At 33.7% G+C, this 25183-nt stretch overlaps 2 protein-coding genes across 3 annotated transcripts; one reads left to right on the top strand and one right to left on the bottom strand.

Moving 5' to 3' along the window:
• The first annotated feature begins 6387 nt into the window (after positions 1-6387).
• Positions 6388-8353, top strand: LOC147530861 (protein FAR1-RELATED SEQUENCE 6-like). The gene is made up of 3 exons (XM_086649681.1): positions 6388-7018; positions 7351-7740; positions 8076-8353. Exons 1-3 carry the CDS (start codon positions 6388-6390, stop codon positions 8351-8353), a joined length of 1299 nt encoding a protein of 432 aa, XP_086505807.1.
• Positions 8354-17682: 9329 nt separating this feature from the next.
• On the bottom strand, positions 17683-23366 carry LOC147530860 (uncharacterized). 2 transcript variants are annotated; one of them, XM_086649486.1, is made up of 6 exons: positions 22949-23366; positions 19676-20396; positions 19444-19584; positions 18695-19200; positions 18131-18565; positions 17683-17836 (listed from the first exon to the last, which is right to left on the bottom strand). In XM_086649486.1, exons 2-4 carry the CDS (start codon positions 20393-20395, stop codon positions 18976-18978), a joined length of 1086 nt encoding a protein of 361 aa, XP_086505612.1. In that variant the 5' UTR covers position 20396; positions 22949-23366; the 3' UTR covers positions 17683-17836; positions 18131-18565; positions 18695-18975. The 2 variants fall into 2 exon arrangements, with proteins under 2 accessions (XP_086505612.1, XP_086505611.1); XM_086649485.1 differs by lacking the exon at positions 17683-17836 and having other exon boundaries at positions 17987-18565.
• Between the last annotated feature and the right edge of the window lie 1817 nt (positions 23367-25183).

The following is a 25183-nucleotide window of genomic DNA, read 5'->3' as shown; positions in this document are numbered from 1 at the left end:
CCCTAACATTCGATTTCGAAACCAATTCCGATATTGTTCGACGTATTTAATGTATTGCTCTTGACGAATATCGCGTAGTGGCCCGGTTAGGGGATATTGATGGTACATAACAAAACTTGGTGTTGAGGCGGAAACATTAATGGTCGTTCATCTTCACTATTACTCCAAGAAACATGACTTGGGTATTTATATCCAAATGATGCCAATGAACTATCGTAACCATAAGAGCTATCGTCGATACTCATACTACTGAGAGTGGTTGTAACATTGTTAACACTATTGCCCCAAGAAGAAGTACCTGAATCATTCATTTCAGCCAACTGGTTTTTCCCTCTACGAGAATACGATACAGGTTCAGTTGGTCGCTGTGGGACTCCATGATCATGATCTTGCGTTGCATGATCAAAGTTGAGTTCCTCTGTGTAAGGGACATATCCTTCATTTCTCTCATTATTATCTTCCTTAACATCATTACTCTCGTTATTCATGTTATTGTTTTCACACATGTCATTTTTAAACCTCTCCATGCTCCTCTAGCTTACACATATTCAATCTTGGGTTCTTACTATTACCACAGTTTCACTTCATATTTTGAGCCCAATTTACTTTCTTAGGCTTATATATGTTACTGTTTGGGGCACCCTTTTGATCCTGGAGTATCTACTCGAGCGCGGGCCTTATTCTTATTGGGTAGCCCATTTCACCTTGGTAAATTGTTCAGCTTTACTTCTCTAGCTACTTCTAAAGCTGATTGCTTCTCCTATGGACCTGGATACATCTCTTTGGTTGCTCTTCAAAATGGATTGGTTCTTTACTTGTCATGGAATACAAATTTGCTAACGCTATCTCCACCTTGGGTAGCTTTGCTATCTTTTATTCCTGATTCAGTCGTGTCTTCCAGGTTGAACCGGATCAACAACCCTAAGCACTAGGTATTCAATTTTTCTTTCTTTGACAGACAGTTGGATATTATTTCTCTTTCGAGAGAAGTCTGGAGGGTAACTGTAGAGTCTGATGACTCCAAACTTTGGAACTTAATTATCTTGTTTGAATATGTTGAGCTTCCTTTTTTGCTCTACGTGGGAGTTGTTATTCATTTTTGTGATTCCGAGACAAGTATGAATTACTCTGTTCGAAAGTTTCATGGAGTTGTGTTGGTTTATTGGGAACTCATGCTCGAATTCGGATGGGATGCAATGGACATTAACTTTGTTGAACACTTATTCATTGGATTTCATTGTTACTCTTCCTCTTTTGAAGGATGGTTAGACAACTGCTAGATACAAGATAGTTTGTCTGACGGCTTATCATACAACCATGGAGGTTACAATTAGGAGAATTAGTTTCCATGATGTATTTTTCAGTTCTTATATATGTTCTTTATTGTACTTTTGTTTCTCTTCTGTAAACCTCTCATATGTAAATAATATGCCAAGACTTTTCGGGAATAAAGAAAAATCTCGAGGGATAAAGACTTAGTCAACTATGATTGACATACGGGGCATATTTATTTTTTGCCCCAAAAAATAATTAACTTGTCTCTTGCCCTCTAATCTTCATCTACCTCACACCTCATCCCACTAGATATTTCACCCACCAACAATTCCGACCACCCCAAATTCCGGCGACCATCTTCAACTCCCCTCTCTCTCTCCTCTGCTGTAATAAAGATTATCTTTAAAACTTACTGATCGAATTGTCGTTCTCATGTTATCACCTTTGAAATTGATAGGTCTAATAAAAGCATCAAAACCTTCATCTAAAGCATCATAACCAGCTCCAGGACAAGAAAACGATATTCCCATTCGATATAGACAACGAAATTCTTGTTCTTCAACAGTATCTATAATGGAGTGTCAATGAACAATAACTTGGAGGAAATATCTCTCAATTCCTGTAAGAAAAAAATAATAATAAACAAGTGTAAATTGTTAGAATCCACAAACCCCATATACATGAAACTAAACAAATTTTTTTGAAAGAATTCATTTAAACGAAATTCAGTGAGAAAATATGTCAAACACTTAACATTCATCTCAATTATAAACAAAATTTGAGTTGACTCAAAATGAGTACATTAAGAGACCAGTTTCTGAAATTCAATTAAAAATATCAGAACAAAAATCTAAGAAAAATGTAAAAAACTCCATTTTCGATTATTCATATAAACTTGATAGAAGAAGAAAAACAGAGGAACCCATTTACCATAATTAATGAGAAAATTTAGACTAAAAGCTCTTCTTACCTCTTAGAAATTTGGGAGAAAGTGATATCGTTTTATAAAACTGAAGATAACCCAGATGACGGATTAGATCAGAGATGTGTACCAATGTAAGGAAATCCGGGGAAGAGAGAAAGTGAGAGAGAGGTTAGTTAGAAAACAGAGTGGCTTTTCTTGTTTGTAGTAACATTTTTCCAGAACTAAATAAAGATGGTTGTATCTGTTGCCCTCTGCAGCAACGATGAAAGGGAAACCCCTTCGTCTTCCATTAATGGAAGGGATGAAAAGGTTTCTCCTTCATCATCTTCTTCAATTTAAATTCTAAGTTGAAGAAGATAGTCTTCAGAGAGAGAAAGAAAGTGCTCAAAGGAGGAAGACAGAAGAAGGTGGTCGAAATCTGTGGTAACCGGAATTCGTAGTGGCCGAATTATTGGTGGGCGAAATTTCTAGGGGGGACGAGGTGTGAGGAAGATGAAGATTAGGGGGGTAAGAGATAAATTAAGTAATTTTTTAGCCTAATAAATAAATATGCCTCCTAAGTCAATCATAGTTGACTAAGTCTTTATTCCTTCGAAAATTTTCTTTACTCTCCAAAGTCGCGGCTAAATAATACAAAAAAAATCCCAACACCCATTTTTTTGGACGTGACCCTTGTCCCTTTCTGACCTTTTTTTTTTGTTGAATATTACTTTTGTGACCTCCATCTCATTAACCCATTTAGCCAACTTATTACCAATAATGAATGGAATATGAATATTATTAACAATTGTGTCTACTGTTGACATTAGAAATGCCATTACCAGTATTAATTTGCAGATAGATGCTGATAATAAAGCCAGATGGTCTCTAAGCAAATCATGAAATCATACTATTAAATCAACATACAATTATCTCAAAACCTACAGGTATGATTTAAATAATGAATCACCAGAATGGAACTACATTTGGAACATAGATACGATGCAGAGAATTAAACTTTTCCTATGAAAATATTGTACCAACAGTCTACCTGTGAAAGATAAAATAGGTAAGTTCATTGGGAATGTCTTTACTTGTATTAACTGTAATGCTAATGAAAAGATCGAGCATTCACTACTGCATTGTCACTATGCCAAAGCAATATGATTTTATGTTCAGGTCATGACGGAACATCTCACTTCGGTAAAACAATGGATTCTTCTTTGGAAGGATCTAAATGAGGAATTAACGAACATATATGCTAAAATTATGTGATTTATCTGGAAAGCCAAGTGTGAAACATGCTTCTCAGCAAAAAAAACAATCTCCTATTCAGACCATTCTATTAATCAAAGCCTCTTTCATCAAAAAAAAAAAAAATTAATCAAAGCCTCCTCAATAGTCCCACTGAAGATTACTACTAAAGACAAAGAACTAAAGCAACACCAATGGAGCCCTCCATCGACACCGTTTCTCAAAATTAACACTGACACATCCTTCACAGACTTAGCTGAACCAATAGGGATCAGATGCATTATATTCGATGCGGAGTCAAATTTTATATCAATGCTCGCAGATACAGTCAAAGGTCAAAATCTGGAAGAATGCGAATGTTTAGCAATTAAATCGGCTCTCCTGTGGGTCATGGATCTTCGCTTCGCCACATCCATATAGAGAGTGAGAACCTCAACGTTATTTCTTATTTGGAAGATCAAAGCTACTCCACTCAATGACAATTCAGGAAACACATAGCCGAAATCTTCCACTTGAAAAGCGAATTTACTAACATCAAATTCTCCTACATTTCGAGATTAATCAATGTAAAAGAGGATGAGTTAGCTCAATGGGGAAGAAAGCATCAACGAAAGAATATTTGGGACCCCTCCCGAATTTTATTAAGGATGATGTTTAATTTCCTTTTTGTTTTCTTTTTTTTTTTCCTTTCATTGTAAGTTCAAAAAGAAAAAGAAAAATCTCATTAACCCTTGATTTTTTTGGGGTCCGTGGGTATATAGACCAAAAATAATATTCAAAAAAGGTTTATGATCCAATCTTCCCAAAACATGAATATTTAGTCCTTTTACATTATGGACATAATAACCCATTCTTTATGAGATAACTACCGTCCATGTCCCTCGTACAAAAATCACGGGATTTTTAATTTTTTCAGGGTGAATGTGGAATGTTTTTAATGTGGGCGTGATTTAGGGGATTTAAAGCAGCTAACGTATAAATCCGAAATTGATTTTTCTCTATCTTCTAACCGTTTTGGAAATCAAATCTATTTCCAAATCGATTCAAAACAAAAATCGTAACCAAATCAATTTTCTCTCTCTTTACAGATTTGGAAACCAAATCAATTTTCTCTCTCTTACTATGTAAATTTTTTTCGATTCAAATCAATTTTCTCCCACTTAACTTTCAGATTTGGAAATAGTATATTTTCTGGGATCAATTTAGCGTGATTTGGGGATTAATATACAAAACATATATATCACTTTCTCTCACTTAACTTTCAGATTTGGAAATAGTATATTTTTCTGGGAACATTAAAGCAACATTTGTTTTTGTTTTTACTCATACATAAATACACATCGAATACAAATTATGAAACGAATACGTAAATTATGTATTATTTATGACGAGGAAACCATCATTTGTCAAGTATACAACATAATTTATCAAATGTATGTGGGTCTTGTTCAATAAATTACACACAATTTCTTTTACATTACACATAATTTCTTTTACATTACCCATCCTTTACATTCTGTTACAAAAAACGTACAAAATCTTCTCTGGTTAAAAAATGGTGCCCATCCATGTACTCTCTATTAGTTTTCTTGACTCACTTTGATTTGATGATTCTCTTTAAAATTTCATCTGGTATATCAAATCTACACACATAAATACACATACATTAAAGAAAAAAAAAATCATATATTGTATTATAAACTACATGTACGGTTTCGTAAATTATGTATAATATTTGTCAAATTTTGACAACATTTGAAGGTTTTGATTAGTTTGGTAAACTTAACAAGGCTACTGTTTTGGGTGAAAAGTACACGTAATGGTAAATAAATAACAGGAAATTGGGTCGGAGGCCCAATTTCCTGTTTTATTTTGTTAAAAAGACAAATCAAAGTTTTCTTATTTGAGACACCATGAAATCTTTCAAAATAGGGTTGGAGGACAATTTTAGAAGCACCACATTTTTAATACCTTAATTAACCTTCTTATTTGAGGAAATTTACAACATCCAATTTGGCCAAAGATTTCAGTGGGAGAGAAAAACCGAGACCTAACCGAGAGAGCTGTATTTGGGCGATTTTTGGCTATAGCTTTGCTAGGGTTTCGATCAATTTTCTCTATCAAATCAACAATTTCTTTTAGGTTTAGCTTTGAATCTCTGGATTTAGTTTTTGAAGTTGAATATTAGGGTTTTCAATTAGTCTTTGGAAAGAATTCTAGAGAGAGAAAGTACATTTTGATCAACTATTGGAAGATTTTTCTAGGGTTTAACATTGTTTTCTTCATTACTGGACTCATAGACAACAATGGAAGGAGAATCTTCTGTTTCAAGGTATAATTTCTTCTTAGTTTGTTTGTTTTCATTCATCAACAAATATAAGAAATATTTTGCACAGTAGATTATGAGTTATGAATAATAATTTTGAGTTATTCATGATAATTTACTATTTGATTTTGATTTCATTAAATTCTGTTCTATAAGATTAATTCTTTTTACAAGAGTTAGGAAGATTAATTATATAAGATTAATTCCGTTACAGTTTGATGGTTCCGACCGTTCTTGGAGTATTTCAACATATGGGCAATTTTGTTTGTTCGAAGATTGGAAGTGATAGTACTATACTCCATTTGAAAGAGTTCTTATGCAAACAATGGAATGATTTGACTCCATCACTTTTCAAATTGAGTTGCAAAATAAACAACCAAGATATGAAGGTAGAATCTGATTTACATTTACAATCAATATTTTATTATTGTTCGGCGAAACATATTCACCTTATTGAAATACAAGTTACTATTACAAATCATGCAAGTTGTTCTTCATCTATCGTTACTACCGCGTCATCATCAAATCGTAACACAAGTCCAAGTGTTGTTCCTTTACTTTCTAGTACTTGGGCATTCATTTTTAAACATGTAGTCAGAAATTTCCAGGTGGTGTACATGAAATACGTATGGAGTTGATAAAATACTCTCTTGAGTCGGGTTATGGATTTCGTTTTGTGAAAAACGATCCTTATAGGATTACAGTGGAATGTACTAGAAAAGAAACTGGATGTAATTGGAGAATTCATTCCACGAAATTCTCCAAAGAGAGTGATATCTTTGTTATCAAAACGATGAACAATTGTCATACTTGTGGTGCTGGACTAAAAGACATTAAGAAACGTCGTTTCACAAGTGCTTTGATAAAAACATTGGTGATGCATAGTGTTCAAAGTGATCCATCTATCAAGCCTAGGCAAATTATTGATCATATATTGCATACATATGGGTTTGATGTTAGTTACTATTACTCTTATACTGGAAAGGCACTAGCTTTGAAGGATATTCACGGGGATGCCTCATCGTCTTATCATCATTTAGTTTCTTATGTTGATGCTCTACAAAGAAGTAACTCAAATAGTTGTGTGAAAATTGAGATTGACTCTGATTCAAAAGAATTTCAGCGTTTATTTGTTGCATTTGGGGCTTGTATTCATGTATTTAGATTTTGCCGTGCGATTCTTTATTTAGATGCAACATTTTTCAAAGGAAAGTTTAGTGGATGTTTATTAGCTGCAACGGGCAAGAATGCCGAAGGAGGTAAAACATGTTCTTTTCAGCTTTGTTCTTGTATTTATTTTGTTCAAATCATTGCAAGCCTTTGCAAACTGATTTGCAGTGCTTTGCAAATCAATTTGCACATTGATTTGCATTTGTTTGCACATTGATTTGCAAATTGATTTGCATTGTGGGTTGCATTGATTTGCATTGTGGTTTGCAAATTGATTTGCATTGTGGTTTGCAAACTGATTTGCAAGACTTTGCGAACTGATTTGCAACTCTTCTACAAATGCATTGCAAACATGTTGATTATAGTGTTGTTCCTTTTATTGTTTTTGCATGTTTTTATCCACTTGCATTTGCGCTCGTAGACACGGAAAATCAAGCTAACTGGTTATTGTTTTTGGAGATTCTTTATCAGATTATTCCCGAAAGAACTTACACATTTCTTACTGATAGACATCCTAGACTTATAAATGGTATATCTACTGTATTCCCTTCGAGTCACCATGGTTATTGTGGTTGGCATTTAAAACATAATATATCTACTAGAACAAGAGATAATAAATATGCATCATTTGACATCCTTGATCTTTTCACTCGATGTGCTTATGCACCAAACCATTTAGAGTTCAAACCTCTTTTTGAAGAGTTAAAAACTGTTGGTGGCCAATCTTTTGAAGCATTTCTTAGAACAGCACCTGTTGAGAAATGGGCAAACGCTTACTTTCCAGGCAACAGATATGGTGATACATGTTCTGGTATAGCTGAGAGTTTTAACTAATGGATTTTAGAAGGTCGCAGCTATCCAATAACACCTTTGGTTGACTATATTCGCAAAAAGTTGATGGTTTTGTTTTCTACTAGACGTGATCTCGGGTATAGTTGGACCACTATTCTTGGACCGGAGATGAAAAAAAGCTTGCTGAAGGATTGAATAAAGGTAGAGTTTTTAGAGCAATAAGGGTTTCATCCTCGACTTTTGAGGTTGTTGATGGTAGATCTTTTCGGGTGGACCTTGAGAATCGTTCATGTAGTTGTGGGTATTGGAGAGTACACGATTTTCCTTGCTATCATGCTCTATGTTGTATTTCAGGTGCAGGTTATAGTCCATACGACTTCATTAGTGATTTCTATCGTGCTTCTCATTATTGTGCGTCGTACGAGAAAGTTATTGAACCTGTGGTTGATTATGATCTTCTGAATCATCATCCCGACGAACTTATTTCTTTACCACCGACTGAGAAGAAGAAACCTGGAAGACCAAGGCAAAAGAAGATACCAAATAGTGGAGCAAAGTGGAAGAGGTCGATAAAGTGTAGCGTGTGTCATACATCTGGTCACAACAAGAAGACTTGTAAACATGATGTTTGAACTAGTTCTCATTACATTATTACTTTTAACAATAAGACATGTCAATTTAATTCATAAATTAGTTTTCATTAGCTTTCACTTGCCTTTTTGCATATGTTGTCTTCATTTTTATTGGATGAACAATGTTAGTGTAATTGCTTATAAATAGTATGTGAACCTTAAATCTTGGTCTTGGCAGCTGATACAGTTTACAAATCAGTTTGCAAATCAGTTTGCAAACCATATTGCAAATCATATTGAAAACCATATAGCGAACCACTGCAAACTGATTTGCAAACCATATTGCAAATCAGTTTGCAAACCATATTGCAAACCATTGCAAATCAGTTTGCAAATCATATTGCAAATCATATTGCAAACCATATTGCGAACCACTGCATATCCTTCAATTTTGATGAGTTCACGTATTATTTTACAAGGGTTCGGGGGCGTAGCTCCCATTCTTTTTTGTAGAAATTTTAAAAATAATTAATAGAATAAAAAAATGAAGAATAAATATTTCGAAAAGGATTTAATCTTTCTTCATCCTGCATCTATTGAAAAATATTTAAAGAAACATATGAGTATGTTGTGACTATTTTGAAAAAAAATCTTGTTTCCAAACCACTGCCAACCATAATGAAAACTACTGCAAATCAGTTTGCAAATCATCGCAAATCAGTTTGCAACCCACTGAATAACAGATTGCAGAGTCACCAAATAAATTTAGAATCCTTTTGCAACTTAGATGTTAATTAAGGAACTCAATTTATGTACACAATGTATGCAACATTTTGATGAATTACAAACTAATTGGATTACGTGTCTTTTTACAGGGGTTCGGGGGTGTAACCCTCGTTTTTTTTTTGTCGAGATTTAAAAAACGATTAATTGAATTACAGAATTAGAAGAATCAAGCTTGTAAACCACTGATTTGCAAAGACATGCAAACCACTGCAAATCAATTTGCAAATCACTGCAAATCAATTTGCAAACCAATGCAAACCACAATGCAAATCAATTTGCAAACCAATTTGCAAATCAGTTTGCAAACCAATTTGCAAATCAGTTTGCAGACTAGTGAAACCTAAATTCATCAGACCAAATAAGTAATCAAATAAATGCTCAACATAATAAGATTAAAAAGCTATTAAAGATTCATCAAAATATTCACAAACACATTCATCAAAATATTCAGAACAAACACTATATTCAAACGCCTTTTTTTATTGAATCCAACAATATTTTTCATCTGAAACAATTTCAGCAACTATCTTTCCTCTAAGTTTTGTTATCTCATGAGGGTCAATCTCCATTTCTTCAAAATCCTGACCTTTTGTAGCATTCGAAATGAATTGACATACATATAAACCACAATCAACTCTGTAAAGAAAAAACAAGTCATTTAGCTTATAAATAAAAAAAATTACTTGTCGATTAATAAGCATGATTAATTTATACTTACGACGTTTCTAGTTGTTGTGGGCAGTCTACTTGCACTCTCTTAATTCTTGATGGAGGTTTTGGACGCAAATTATCCGTATCTTAAGCATAGTGAAGAAGACCTTCCACAATATTTATCTAAAATATAAGAAAATACTTGATTTAAACATTGTAGTATAAGTTAAATTACACTATTCATTTTATTTATGCGAATTGTGGTATATATATGTTTACCATATTTTTCGCACATGTGGATAATTTGTCATTCCTTTTTGAATTTTTTGATGAAAGACCCAAATTTTGGGCCCAAATACAAAAAAAAACTCAATCGGGGTTATTAACCCACCCAAAACCCAATAATCAACTAATATCTCAAATCAAACCCAAATACACATCCCAATGCTCAATCCGGACCCAACTCGTATCTCTAAGACTTAATAGTTTCTTCTAATCCCTCTTTTGCCCTCCTATATATATCCAACAACTCTCTCCCTCTATAAGAAACATAAACTTTCTCTCTCCTTAATATCTCTCTTTCACAAACTAAATATTTTTCTCTCTCCATAATCTGTTTCACTTTCTCTCTCTACCTAACACAAACCCAAACCCTCTTTTCTCTCTCGAATCTCAACGACCATCATCTTCTTCAATCATCATCTTCATCTCTCTACAGTCATCATCTTCTTCAATCATCATCTTCATCTCTCTACAGTCATCATTCTTCAACCCTTTTCATTACCTCTTTCTCTCTCTAAATTTTTTTTCCAGATTTCTCTCTCTACATAAACCTAAACCCTCTTCAAGAACATTCATTATCTTCCTTTATCTTCAATCATCTTCATTCATCATCTTCAATCATCATCTTCAGTCATCATCTTTTTCGTTTGAGCGACCTTCATCATCTTCTTCGTTTGAGCAACCTTCATCATCTTTTATCTTCAATCATTATCTTCTTTAATGGAGGTTAAAAAAATCTTCAAATCTGATTTTAGGATGTTTTCATGGTGTTTTCATAGTTTTGTAGAGAGTTAAATATATAGATTTGTAGATATACTTATTTGAAGCTCCATTGGTGAGGTTGTTCTTGGTTTTTAGGGTATTTTCATGATGTTTTCATTGTTGTCCCGTACAAATTTGTTAATATTAGCAACTACTTCTCGTTTTATAAGCAATACTTTACAGTTTGTCTAAACATTTTACGGGATGTGTTAACACTATTCCGTACAGTTATGTTAACAGTAGCAACTAGTTCTCGTTTTGTTAAAAACACTTTACAATTTGTATTAACATTTTAAAGGATGTGTGAACATTTTGAAAAATGTTCACCAGAATTTTGTATTAAAGATGTTCAGACCAGTCTAACGTTTTCTAAGCATTTTAAGCAGTGCCCAAACATTTGTTAAATTGCAAAGCAGAATTCAATTTAAAATACCTACACTTCTTCGCTGATGAGAGAACTTTTGATTTTGAAATGGACATACTCCGTCGTTGTGTAACATTTCTGAATATATTCTGAAATGGATGAAGATTAGGTAACTTGCATGCTACATTATACATAATGCTCGAGGAACATTATTTGAATTGTTTGAGAAACAATTGTTGTTATTACCTTGCACCCCTAAACATTATTTACAATGCTAGAACACTATCAATAATGCGAGATCATTTTGCAAATTGTGTACCAAAAAAAACTGATGCCACTAGTTTCCATAACTATACACAGAACCCTAAGAATAATGTGGACAACATATTCCAAAATGCCGGGACACTACCAATAATGCGAAAACATTATACTTAATGCTAGACTACAATCAATAATGAGAGGACATTTCAAAAATCTGATGCCACTGTTTTCTCCAAATTTTAACTTTTTTCACAGAACCTTATGTAATTTCGTATGCATTCCTAAACATTATGCAAAATGTTTAGGAATGCATCTTACCTTGGTCTGTGATTCAGTCACTTTTAATATTTTTTTGCCTTTTTTACTAGGCCCTGCTGTTGTTGTCTCTTCACTAGCCCTCTTTCTAGAGCTAGCTCTTTGTACAACCTATTGTCTTGCTGCTGCTGCTTCTCTTTTTTAAATGTTTTGCACAAAATGTTTCTACACAACCCAAAATGTCAAAAACATATCAATTTTTACTCATTAATAACCACAAAATCCATCATCACCCCACTAAATGTTAAAACATAAACCAAATTGTCTGCCACATTGACCAATAACATCACTGTAATAATCAAGTAAAACTCCCAAAAATCATAAACAAAGTACTAAATGTCTCAACATAACCCCAATTTCTGGAACACAACCCAAATTGTTAAAACAACCCATTCATTTCATCAACATTCCAAAGAACAAAAACTGGACTACAAATGCTTCCAAATTGTCCCTTGCTACCTTGTGAACTGCTTTCAAATTACATTTGTAATTTAAAGAATTTTTCTTCTTTTGCTCCCTTGACTCTGTACGTTGAGCCTCCACCATCTGCTCTTTCGATTTGGATGTTGCAGATCGATGCTTCAAACACACAGTAATAGATATGTTAGATCATTCAGCAAAATGTTCCAACACGACTACGAATGCTACAACACTGTAAGCTGATGTCAATGGTTTTCAGAACTTTTCACAAAACCCTAGGAATAAGAGTAGGAATAAATGAAGCAACATTTTACAGAATGACAACACACTAGCAATTATGCCAAACCATTATACGAAATGCGAGACCACAAACAATACTGAGAGGACAAACTCCAAAATGTCTCGAAATTATGTAAAATGCTTAAAAATGCTTTGAAATATTTATAGAATATCATACCTTTGTCTGTGATGATGTCACATTCATCATTTTCTTGCCTTTTTTACGAGGCCCAGTGGTGGTTGGCTCTTCACTATCTTTTATATGTTTTCTGCACAAATTGAAATGTTTGTAAGATACCCCCCATGTTTGAAACAAACCAAAAATGTTTCTACACAACCCAAAATGTTACATCATATCAAGTTTCATGGGTAAAAGCCACCAAATGCATCAACACCCAACAAAATTTTTTATAAAAAACAAAATGTCTCCAATATTTACCAAGAACAGAACCCAAAATGTCTCAACGTACTAAATGTCTCCACAGAATTCTAAAACAAACAATTCATTTCATCAACAAAGACAAACAACCAAAAATCGAAAGCAAAGAACTAAATGTCTCCACAGCAACCTAATTTGCTGATCACAACCCAAAATGTAACAACAAACCCATAATTTCATCAACAAACCTAACCTAAAAACTTGATGAAGAACCATAAACCCCAAAATTACCTTTTGTGAAGATGCATGATTCCGAAATCAAAAACAAAATTCATAAATGTTTTATCACAAACCAAAATGTTTTCAACAATCACGAAGAACAACTTAAGAGCAAGTTAAACCCTAAAAATCAGAATCAAAGTACTAAAGGTGTGAAACGAAATCCTAATTTGACAACCCAAAATGTCAAAACAAACTCATAATTACACCACCAAAAACCCTAAAACTTGACCATGATCAGAGATAGGAAGAAGATTTTGAGGAAGAACATAGTCATACATGTGTGTTAAAGCATTCAACGAAATGTTCGAACACTACTCAACCCAAAATTTTACATCATATCAAGTTTCAGAGGGTAAAAAACCACAAAATGCATCAACACCGAACCAAATTCTTTTAAGAAAAACAAAATCTCTCCAATATTTACCAAGAACAGAACCTAAAATGTCTCAACATAACCCTAATTTCTTTAACACAACCCAGAATTTTAAAACAAACCATTCATTTCATCTACAAAGACAAACACCAAAAAATCGAAAACAAAGTACTAAATGTCTCCACAGAAATCTAATTTTCTGATCACAACACAAAATGTTACAACAAACCCATAATTTCATCAACAAACCTAACCTAAAAACTTAATGAAGAACCATAAACCCCAAAATTACCTTCTGTGAAGATGTATGCTTCCGATATAAAAAACAAAATCCATAAATGTTTTATCACAAACCAAAATGTCGACAACAATCATGAAGAACAACAACTTAAGAGCAAGTTAAACCTCAAAAATCAAGATCAAAGTACTAAATGTGTGAAACGAAACCCTAATTTTTTGAAAATAACACAAAATGTTACAACAAACCCATAATTTCATCAGCAAACCTAACCTAAAAACTTGATGAAGAACTATAAACCCCAAAATTACCTTCTATGAAGATGCATGCTTCCGAAATCAGAAACAAAATCCATAAATGGTTTATCACAAACCAAAATGTCGACAACAATCACGAAGAACAACAACTTAAGAGCAAGTTAAACCCCAAAAATCAAGACTAAGTACTAAATGTGTGAAACGAAACCCTAATTTTTTGAAAATAACACAAAATGTTACAACAAACCCATAATTTCATCAGCAAACCTAACCTAAAAACTTGATAAAGAACCATAAACCCCAAAATTACCTTATATGAAGATGCATGCTTCCGAAATCCAAAACAAAATCCATAAATGTTTTATCACAAACCAAAATGTCGACAACAATCACAAAGAACAACAACTTAAGAGCAAGTTAAACCCCAAAAATCAAGATCAAAGTACTAAATGTGTGAAACGAAACCCTAATTTTTTTAAAATAACACAAAATGTTAAAACAAACTCATCATTTCACCGCCAAAAACCCTAAAACTTGACCAAGAACAGAGATAGGAAGAAGATTTTGACGAAGAACAGAGTCTCACCTGTGTGTTAAACGCTGGCGAACATAAATTAGGTTTAGGGTTTGATGATTCTCGAAGCAGAGAGAGAACAACCGTATAAGCAGAGAGAGTAGAACCGTAGGTTTTGAAGTTGCTTTTGAAGTTTTAATATAGAGAGAGAGTAGCCGGAAACGCTTCGGTTGAGAGGGTAAACGCCAGAAATCGTTTCGTTTGAGCGAGAAAGAGAGAGAGAGATAGAGACGCCCAAAATCGTTTGGTTTCAAGAGAGAGCGTTTTTTAGGGTTTTAGTGTTTAATCAATTTAGAGAGAGAGAGAGAGCATTTTGAGTTGAGAAGAATGTTTAATCAAATCAAAATAGAGAGAAATGGAGAGAGAGAGAGAGAGAGAGAGAGAGAGAGAGAGATAGAGAGAGAAAGGGAGAGAGAGGAAGAGAGAGATAGAGGGTATGGCATGTGGGTGCTGACGCATTGGCAGGCTTTTGGGTTAGATTGGGCGAGAAATGGGTGAGGGACATGAGTGGTATGTATTTGTTTTGAGGGGATAGATAGGTAACATCACTTTTTGGGTTTTTTTGAGATATTATTCCCTATTGGGCTGGATTTGGTATTTGGGCTCCTTTTTTGGGCCTTAGATTCATCCTCTCTTCCTTTTTTTTCTTGGCATCATAGAGTTGAAGTGAAACCATTTCCATGGTTTCATCATGCACAATATCAGAACTGACCAATGATAACCAGTTGGATCCTTATTTTCCTTTGAATGATTAAGCGGGAATATCAGCATTTGAGAAGAAACATCAAAGTTGCATATCTTTGTTGTCAAACTATCGGTCATCTTCGGCTTCTATTGAAAAAATAGTTAAGGAAACATGTGAGTATGTTGTGGTTATTTTTCAAAGACATCATTGCAACTGAGTTGCAAAGATCTGCAAATCAGTTTGCAAATCAGTTTGCAAATTAGTTTGCAAATCAGTTTGCAAATCAGTTGCATAGCAGCAACATATAAGAACAAATACAATCAACGTACTAAGAAAAACAAAAATTAAAGATACTTACACTATCAAAGTGGCTGATGTAAGTGAATTTCTTTTCGGTCTCTTCCTTCTTCAATTTATATGCAAACCAATCGATGATTGACCCATTAACAAATCGATTTGATAGAAGATCTTCTAATTAATCAACTGTTATGTTGATCCTCTCTTCTTTTGAACACCATACAAGATCACTAAAAAATATTGACAAACACTTTTGTTATTTTAGTAAAGTAAATTTTGTCTAAAAACACAGTAAATGTGCATTACCTTCTACGGTAATGATGGGCCTAAAAGGTTACCCTAAAAGGTCTCCACCGGCAAGTATACGGGCGTCAAGTAATAACCCGGTAAGACCGGTTCGTTCGTTCCTCAGAGACTAAGTTAAACTAAATTCTAACCTTAAAACTATTGAGATTTAAAATTGGTTTGATGGTGGTAAAGTAAAAATAAAATATAAAACTCAAAAATAAATAAAGAAATAAGTCGGTATTCAGAAAAAGGGAACCTAGGGTTTTCGAATCCATCTTCCTAATAATTCTAACGACAATTTAATGTTGATCTAATTAGAGAGTTCTTTATATAACTCAGGTTTTAGTCCATGAACGATCTAAAAACCCGGAAGATTTTATCGTTAAAATGGTAAAAACTTTAATAAATTCTCGAGAAAACAATTATTATGACTTCATCTAAAACCCTAGATAAGAAATTTAGTTTCTTATGATGATAGATGGAAGTTTAACTAAATAAATGATGGGATAAAAGTAGAAAAAGTTGGATTTCTTACTGATTTTGCAGCCAAACAGAACCTTAAGGAATTGATTTCCTTCTCTTTTTCCCGAAAATCTGCCAAACGCACCCTCTGGGAAAACGATTTTCTCGTCTTCCCGGAAATGGATTCCTTCTGGGAAAATAATTTTCTCGCCTATTTTCTCGTCTTCTCCAACTCTGTTTCTCACTCTAACCTCCTGTTTCTCTCTTTCTCTTTAAGTATTCTATTACTCTCTCACCAAGAAAACAGAAAACAAAGAGTAAAAAATCAAAAACAAGATGAAAAGTAATGAAATCCGAATCTCTCCATTATTGTTCTCTCTCTCTCTCTACAATCTCTTTCTCTTTCTTTCTCTATTTTTCTCTTTATCTCTCTGTAATCTCTCTATCTCTCACAAATAAAGAAACCACAATTAAAGAGATAAAAGGAAGACAAATAAATCAGATGATGAAGCTCTCGGGTCTCTTTCTCTCTCTACTTTTCTGTTCTAAAACCGATCATCAAAACTCCCCTCTCTCAGCCGAACTCTTCTGTTCTTTATAGACCCCGACCCTCCTTCTTTGTTTCTGATTTGATTTTGAATCGAATCCCCTCCTTCTCTGTTTCTAATTTGATTTTGAATCGAATCCCCTCCTTCTCTCTCGGGTTTCTCTCTAGGATCCTAACAAACTAACTCCTTCAATCCATCTCTCTCAATCTTTTCTGTTTTCGGATTGCCGAGAATATCTCCTTCTTTGTTTCAGTTTGAATTGACAATCTTCTTCAATATCAACCAGGAATAGAGGTTTGAAATGATGAGGTTAATGGATCCAGCTGGCTACGTCCGATTGCTCCACGGTGGGAGGCTACAGAGATCGTCGGATCTACAAAACACGAATCTGGACGGTCGGTCAAGCTCGGAAGCACCGTAATAACTTGCTCGCGAGTGTACCGGATCTGACGCTCTTTGAGAATCCTGTGACACACCTTTACTGACCGAACGTAGCCCGCGTCTCTTCTGGTTCGTGCGATTGTTTCCTGGATGCATGCCATGTGTCCGTCTTGTCGTTTAGTCCACCAAGTTTGACCCGAACTTTGACCTTCTCAATTTTATTGATCCGGACTCCGATTTGACTTCCGTTTTTGCCTACGGGCTCGTCTTGGACTCTACTTTCCATCTGAACACTAATCTTGACCAATAAGTCAGATTCAACAAATGACCAAAATGCCCCTAGTCTGTATTCTTTCCGACTTTATCCGTTTTGCACGCGTAACTTTGTAAAAAGGTACCTGAACATAAAAGAGAGTAATTCGTGAGAGCAACTGCTCTAGAGAGACTAACTCGTCTAAATTAAGAGACTCAGATGGGACATTTCCATGTCTCATCAGGTAATCACACCAATCTTTCTGAATTGCATTTTTCTCTTTTGATGTCAACATTTTGAAGATTTTACACCTTGTTAGGTCAAGAACATTTCCATATTCAACTGGTGGATCCTCAAAATTATCGTCATCAATTAACACCGTTTTTCCCTTTTCAACTTTTTGTTCCTACATTTAATAGAATCAACAATGTCATAAAAAGATTTGTTAGACTTCAGATATTAATGAAAAAGATTAAAAAAAAATGAAACCAGAAAGCAAGACTCTGCAAACCAGTTTGCACAGCTCTGCAAAGCTGTGCAAACAGCTCTGCAGCGATTTTAAAGAGCTTTGCAAGTCAATTCAAAAAGTGATACCAAAATTCAAATTCATACAAGAATAGTGAAGTAATCGAATGTACTCAACATAATAAACTATTAAAGATATTGTTTAGAACACATGTTTTTAATTGTTCTCATTCACCTTTGAAGTGTGTCCTGCCTTTTTTTGTTTCTTTTCCTTTTTAGTGTAAACAAACATAGGGTCTTCCAGTTGTTTTCTCTTAGGACGCTCCTTCACACCCTTTTCAATAGATCCTTTAACTATTTCCCTCAATTCAGCAACATTTTCATCTCTTTGTTGTTCCTCATTAAGGCCTTCCATTTCCACTTTCCCTTTTCCCTTCTCTTTCTTCATTTCGGCATCACTTTCTGTTTTTTCCTCATCTTTGTTTTCCTCGTTTGCTTTTTCCATTTCTAGTCCCTCATTTATCTCCTTCACAACATCAAATATATCTTTGCTCACATCATGTTCATCCAATTCCTTTCCTCCTCTACTATCTTCATCTACACCATCTTTTTCATCTCCCTCGCCTCTTTCTTCATCTTCATGATTAGTTTGTTGGAACTCATCATTAATCTACATTAAGTACATAATAAACATTTATTAATTTTTACCTAAAATGCAAGGCAATCAGTTTGCAAATCAATTTGCAAATCAGTTTGCAAATCAGTTTGCAAACCAAGACTTTGAGTACAAAGATCTTACATTATCACTCCCAACATCATCTTTACTGTTATCTTCTGCATCTTTACCCTGCCTATTTTCACCATCTTTTTCATAATTTTCTCTCCCATTTTTACTGCTCTCTCCTTCTTCATTATCATCATTGTCGTCTTCTTCTTCTTTCTCATTTCCAGAGCTTTCTTCAGCATCTTGTGTTTTTTCTTCATCATGTTCATCACCTTGTTCACCACTATTTTCTTCATCATCTTCATTTACTCCTGCCTCAACTTTGCCGTTTTTTTCTAAATACTTCACTCTTCTTTTTAATTTACTTCATTCTTGAGCATTTTGATTTCATTTGCTTGATCATCAATCCTTTTCTCAAGAATGGCAAGTGTTGTTTTTCCAGCTGAAGCATCATTTACTGGCATTGGAGGTCTTTCCTTTGGCATTAGATGATTTCCATTGCTCTTCTTTCTTTGCAAATTGTTCGAAGAAGATAGTAATAGAGTTTCTTCATGACTAATTTCTAGGAATTCATCATATACCTGCATTAAGTGCATAATGAAGAACTTATTAACAATTTTAAAGCCTGCATTTCAAAATTAATATTTAAAACTATATTAAAAAACCTATATGCAAACTATAAAGCAAAGCTCTGCAAACCAGTTAGCAAATTGATTTGTAAACTGATTTGCAAATTGATTTGCAAACTGATTTGCGAAACTTAGCAGACCTCTTGCAAAACAATTCTCAAGGAAAATAGTAACATTTAACAACAGAGATCTTACATTTTCACTCCCAACAGTGGCAAGATCAACTTCTTTCAATGTTGATTGTAATATTTGAAGATCCCATCTTGTTACTCGTGGAGTTAGAGCTTCATTTCCTTCAATCGGTTCAATAATTTTCACTTTTTTACATATAAAGTACTACAAAAAATAACAGATCGTTAAAAATCAATTTGGGAATGAGCAATAATGTCAATAACATGAAGTTAAAAAGAACATATTATAAACTTACCAAAATAGCTACTGCACAACCAGCAAAATGTGAAGTTGTCTCACATTTTGATAACTTATCCGCTAATTCTCTGTGTATATCAGCAGCCCAATTGAAGTCATTGATTTTTTTTAAATCAATAACAACACTAATTGCATGCTGTGGTATAGTTCCCGGACCATTAGCATAAAAAAGTGTCGCTAACATGTAGAGAAGCAACAACTTAACAAAATCCTCATCAAGTCCTTCATCGTATTCTTCCTCTATCTTCGTTGATAGTTCTTTCAAACAAGTACTGACATCCGTCTTTTTTATCTTTCCCGATCCATTGAAATATTTTTGGATGAATTCACTATTTCGTAGGTTTCCTTTTGGAAATTTAATACTCCCAACGTTTGGCACCCCAAACAATAATGCCAAATCATTAGTTGTAAACGTTATACTTTTGCTTCCAATATGGAACTCACAACTACTAAGATTGAAGGTTTTGAGTACTTTGTTCACTGAATCAGTTGTGTTATCCTTCTTACTAGTTGTAATCCTCTTCTGCAATATCGCATCAAACAAGTTTCCGAATGGTGTCTCTTTCAACATCCGGATGATGTTCTCGTTAATATTTTTCTTGAAATCATCTAAACAACTGCACAATCCGTTCAAACTAGATCTAATTGATACCTTACGTTCGATACCAGTAGATGTATCAACCGATTTGCTTTTCTTGTTTTCTTTTGTTCGAGACATACTGTGCTTCAAAACAAACAAACAAAGTATTATGTAACCACCAAAATAATGTTGATGGGTCATGAAAATGTCCCATCTAAGTCGTTTAATTTAGCCAAGTTAGTTCGTTTCGAGTCTTTATTATAATAAAATGGTTGGTTTTTATGATTAGGTGTCTTTTGCGGAGTTAGGTGTGAAAAACGGTTAAAAATGAGAAAAAGTTACTTGAAGGGCATTTTGGTCTTTTTGACACAAGGGTATTCTAGGAAATTTGGACAAGGTCAGTGACGAGTGAAAAGTAGAGTCCGAGACGAACTCGTAAGAGAAAACGGAAGTCAATTCGGAGTCCGGAAGAGTGAGATATGCATAGTCAAAGTTGGAGTCAAACAATGTAGACTAGTGGGACACTTTCGGACACCATTCTGGCTGGTGGGATAATAGCAGGTGACGTGGCACGTCCTGATTGCACAAAACGGACAGCAGCATGTGGTCCCTCTTTTCACTTTTAAGCCCTCCGAAAATTACTTTTATACCCCTCCTTTTTGTCTCACTTTATGTTCAACCAGTAGGAAATCATTTCTTTAGTAGAAAGCAACCCTAACTTCCTATTTTAACCCTCTTTCTCTCATTTTCTCCCAATTAACTCCTAAAACCCTAGCCATCGACCCATCTATAAATAAATCTCTACCTCTTTCATTTCTCTCTAGACTTAGAAACCCTCTCAATCCCCTCTTACTTATTTCTTTCTCTCTTCTCTTCTCTACTACTAAATCCATCTTTTCCATTCTTTTTCCATCTTTCTCTACTACCACTACTACTTCTTCTCTACCACTATTCTTTCTTCCATTAATATTCTTCACCTTCATCCTTCCATATTCTTCTACATCTTTATCCCCTTTCATCTCTTCTTTCCAACTTCTTTCTACATCTAATTTCTTCCTTCTCTTTCTTTTTCTTATTTGGGTGCAATAAATAGCTATTACTTGGAATTCTTGGAGTAAAATTCTTGAGCACAAATGGAGCAAATCTTGGATAAATTGGAGATACATGGGGATATGGAATTTGAACATTCTTGGTGATTTCTTTCCATTAATTTCTTAGTGTTTTCATTTATTTTACAATGTCAATGAATGTTACCCTAGATTTCATGTATAGTTAACTTAGCAATCTAAGGTTGTGAATGAAACCCATTTTGGATCTTTGTAACACTTGTTCTTGATTAATTAAATCCCTTGATGTGCTTTAATGTCTATTGATTGTTTATCTATAAGGATTGGATTTTCTTTCCATTACTTATGCCTCATAATTAGATATTTCATACTTTCGTTAAGTTGTTAGATGGAGTATGCTTTTTAGATGATGAATAATAGTTAAGTGATCCGAATCTTTATAAGGAAGACAATTAGAATTAGTAATTATAAAATTGTTTTATCTAGAACATCATCCGAAATCCAAATAGTTCATTATATTGGATCCCGAGTAAATACAAAAGAGATTTAAGTAATTAAGTGCTTGTTTATAAAGTGAAATTATGCGGTGGATTTTATAACCTTAGATATCTTCTCACCTCTTTCTTAGATAGTTTAGTTAGTTTTATTTGTTTTCTTATTTCTTACCAATCAATCATCAAACTTATGAAGTGGGGTGTGTGTTAGTCTAAGTTAGCTATTGACATTTTGATTATTTGGCTAAACTCGCCGTCAATATCCGAAGTTACCTACCTATTCCTTGGGACGATTTCCCGATTTACAAATTATACTATAACTTGACCCCGTATACTTGCAGGAATAGACCTATTTTAGGCCTATCAAATGTCAATAACATGAAGTATTATGAAACTAAGTGCATAATAAACATTTATTATGTTTAAGTGAAAATGGGCAAATTAAGCGTCGAAACTAAGTACATAAAACTGGTTTGCAGAATAAACCTTGAAACTAAGTACATTTTATATAATCAACCAAATTGGAACTTAGGGAACAACTTATAAACTAAAAATTGCTAAGAAAAAGAAAAAAATTGGTAACTCTTCACCTTCTAACTTACTCGCAGTACCAGTCAAGGGAAAGAGTAAATTTCCAACGACTATATGGAATTATAGCTTATTTGAAAGACGATCCAGATGATCGATGCACAGTCTGTAACTTCTTCATTAACTTTCCTTTACAGAAAGCACTTTCTATTTAGAAACAGAGCGTAAAAAAAAAAGAACAATTAATAGATTAATCTTCTATGATACATGATAAACAAGAGACATAGATTTGTGAGAACAAACTTAACCACATCTAAAAGACATAAAAACATATCAAGAACTGGCACTTCCTTATCATGAAATAAAACCCTAACTACGTTGACAGTTTCTATACCAGCCAATGGATTTCAGGAGAACAAGAGTTACAGAAGGAAAAATCAGCTACACATATGTAAGCCTCTATATACTTCAAAATCGAAAGGTAACATCATCAATTAATATTATCGATGAAGATGAAATCGTCATTCCTGACAAAAAAAACTGAAACAGCCATTGCTTGAATATTAACATCATCAATTAATATTCTAGTTATAAAGCTAAACCCAGAAAATCAATGAAAACCCTAGTAAATCAATGAAAACCCTAGCAAAATCAATGAAAACCCTAGCAAAATCAAGGATGAAAAAAGTTAGATGAGAACCTTTGATTGTTGCCTTCGATTATTGCCTTCGATTGTTGAACGAGAGAGGGGATAGAGAAAGAGAAGAATCGATTTTGCACGGGATAGAGAGAGAAGTGCACGGGATAGAGAGAGAAATACGGGATAGAGAAAGAGGGAAATATCAACCTGATTTGGGTTTGTAATTTCTCTAACAAATAAGGTTAATTTAGTCTTTTCCTTATATGAAATAATTTACAAAAATGCCCCGGGGAGCTGAAGCCTACAAAAAGTTGATAGATCCTTTTTAACCAAAGCCCCAATTTTTTAGGGTGTTTTGGCCAAATTTCCCAATAAATAATACATAATTTATGTGCACTTATACGTAAATTATATACATAATGGTAAACACATGAAGATATACGTAAATTATATATACTTTATTGCAAAGTACACGAGATTTGATAGTAAAACGAAGTATTTCTACTAATGAAATGAGTATTGTTTTGGTGTTAAAGCACGGTAATGTTCTATAAATTACCCATAATTTACTATAAATTATTGTAATTTACGATAAAGTACATGTACTGTAAATTTTGTTATGAGTAACCGTACGAAAGAACAAATGTTTCATAAATCCGTATGGATTGAAAACCAGATCTGAAGAAAAAAAAATGAGAATATCATTAAGCTTAAAATACAAATCTAAAGATATATGCTATGATGATTGATTGCAATAATGACAAACTCGAGTTGAAGATGAAACAATGGAGGTTTGTACTGCTGTTGGTGAGTTTAATAGAGGTTTATTGGAGCTTTCGTTTTTAGAGAAAGAAAGTTTTCAGATTTCAATTACGGAATATATTGAAGATGGAATTTACTTTGAATTTAAACGTGATTGGAGAGAGAATGTGGAGATAAAAATGGAAAAGATATCTTGGATTTTAGAATGTAAATCAGATTTTATATATAAAGAAGGTTAGTATAGGTATTACAAATTAATATGTAATCTAGCGTTGTGTTTGATTGCAATTTGGATAAAGGAAAAAAATAGAGAAAAATTTACTCTCGAGAAAGTTTTTCACCAAGAAACTTTTTCTCCGTAATACTTTCTTCATTTTCTATTATTTGGTTCGTTAAGAGAAAAAAATTAATTTTTATTTTCTTCCATTTCTTTCTTGTAAAATATGTAAACAGACAAAAGGTAAAGAGAGTAAATAGAAGGAAACCACATAAAAATAAGATTAAGTTTGTTCATTAATTAATTATTTGTTGTTGCTTGCTCAAAACAGTGTTACTTCACCATCAATCTTTAACTAGGGTTCACCATCAATCTTTGATCACAAGGTATCAATCCTTCCCTTATAACTTTTTTGCACACTTAGACATGAATTTATCAATCAAGGCAAGAATCCTTCAAGACAAATTCTTCTCTAAATTTTTCAATTAATGATGGAAGCCAACCTAATATCCACTTCATATGAATGAATTACTTCTCTTTCTCACTCTATGTAATAAACTGATAAATACTATTAAGAAGCCGTTAATGGAAGCAAATGAAACCCTAGATATCCAATGTTATCTGTCTCCCTCTTTAACTTTCTCTCTCTAGACTACAGAAAAAGTGAAATTGGAGGAATTCTGTTTACTATCATTAATGGCAAAAGAAGGAAACCATAAATAAAGACTTTATAAATCTGATTAGTTTGAGTTGTAGATCTGATTTAGTATTTTTTTGTAGAGACAAAGAAAGAGAGAGAGGTGGGAAAGAGAGAGTTGGAAGATGAAGCTTTTAACTTTCTCTCTCTACAATGAGAAGACTGAGAAAAGGAGGGAGAGAGAGTGGGATACACGGCAGAGAGATAGAGAGAAAAAGAATGCATAGTAAAGCCATAATTTCTTTTCATGGCTTGAGAAAGTTTTACTCAGGTTTCACCCGGGTAACAAATTCCCAATATTTTGGGTAAAACGAGGAAAAAAGAGTCACGTGAGTTCAATTCTTTTTTTCCCCTTAAACGCCTACCAAACACAAAGAAACTATGAAAATTTGAGAAAAAATTTCTATTTTCTATGAAAAATCTCATATCAAAAATAACCTAGGGATTTGTGTTTTCTCTCTACATGAGACTAAATAGACTAGATATCCATTTATATTATTTTTTTGGTTTTGAAATCCTTT

This window comes from Eschscholzia californica, unplaced genomic scaffold (genome assembly GCF_041429995.1).
Source record: "Eschscholzia californica isolate CP2 unplaced genomic scaffold, dmEscCali1.0.p SCAF_6, whole genome shotgun sequence".
Lineage (NCBI taxonomy): Eukaryota > Viridiplantae > Streptophyta > Magnoliopsida > Ranunculales > Papaveraceae > Eschscholzia > Eschscholzia californica.
This window is presented reverse-complemented; position numbering and strand designations above follow the sequence as displayed.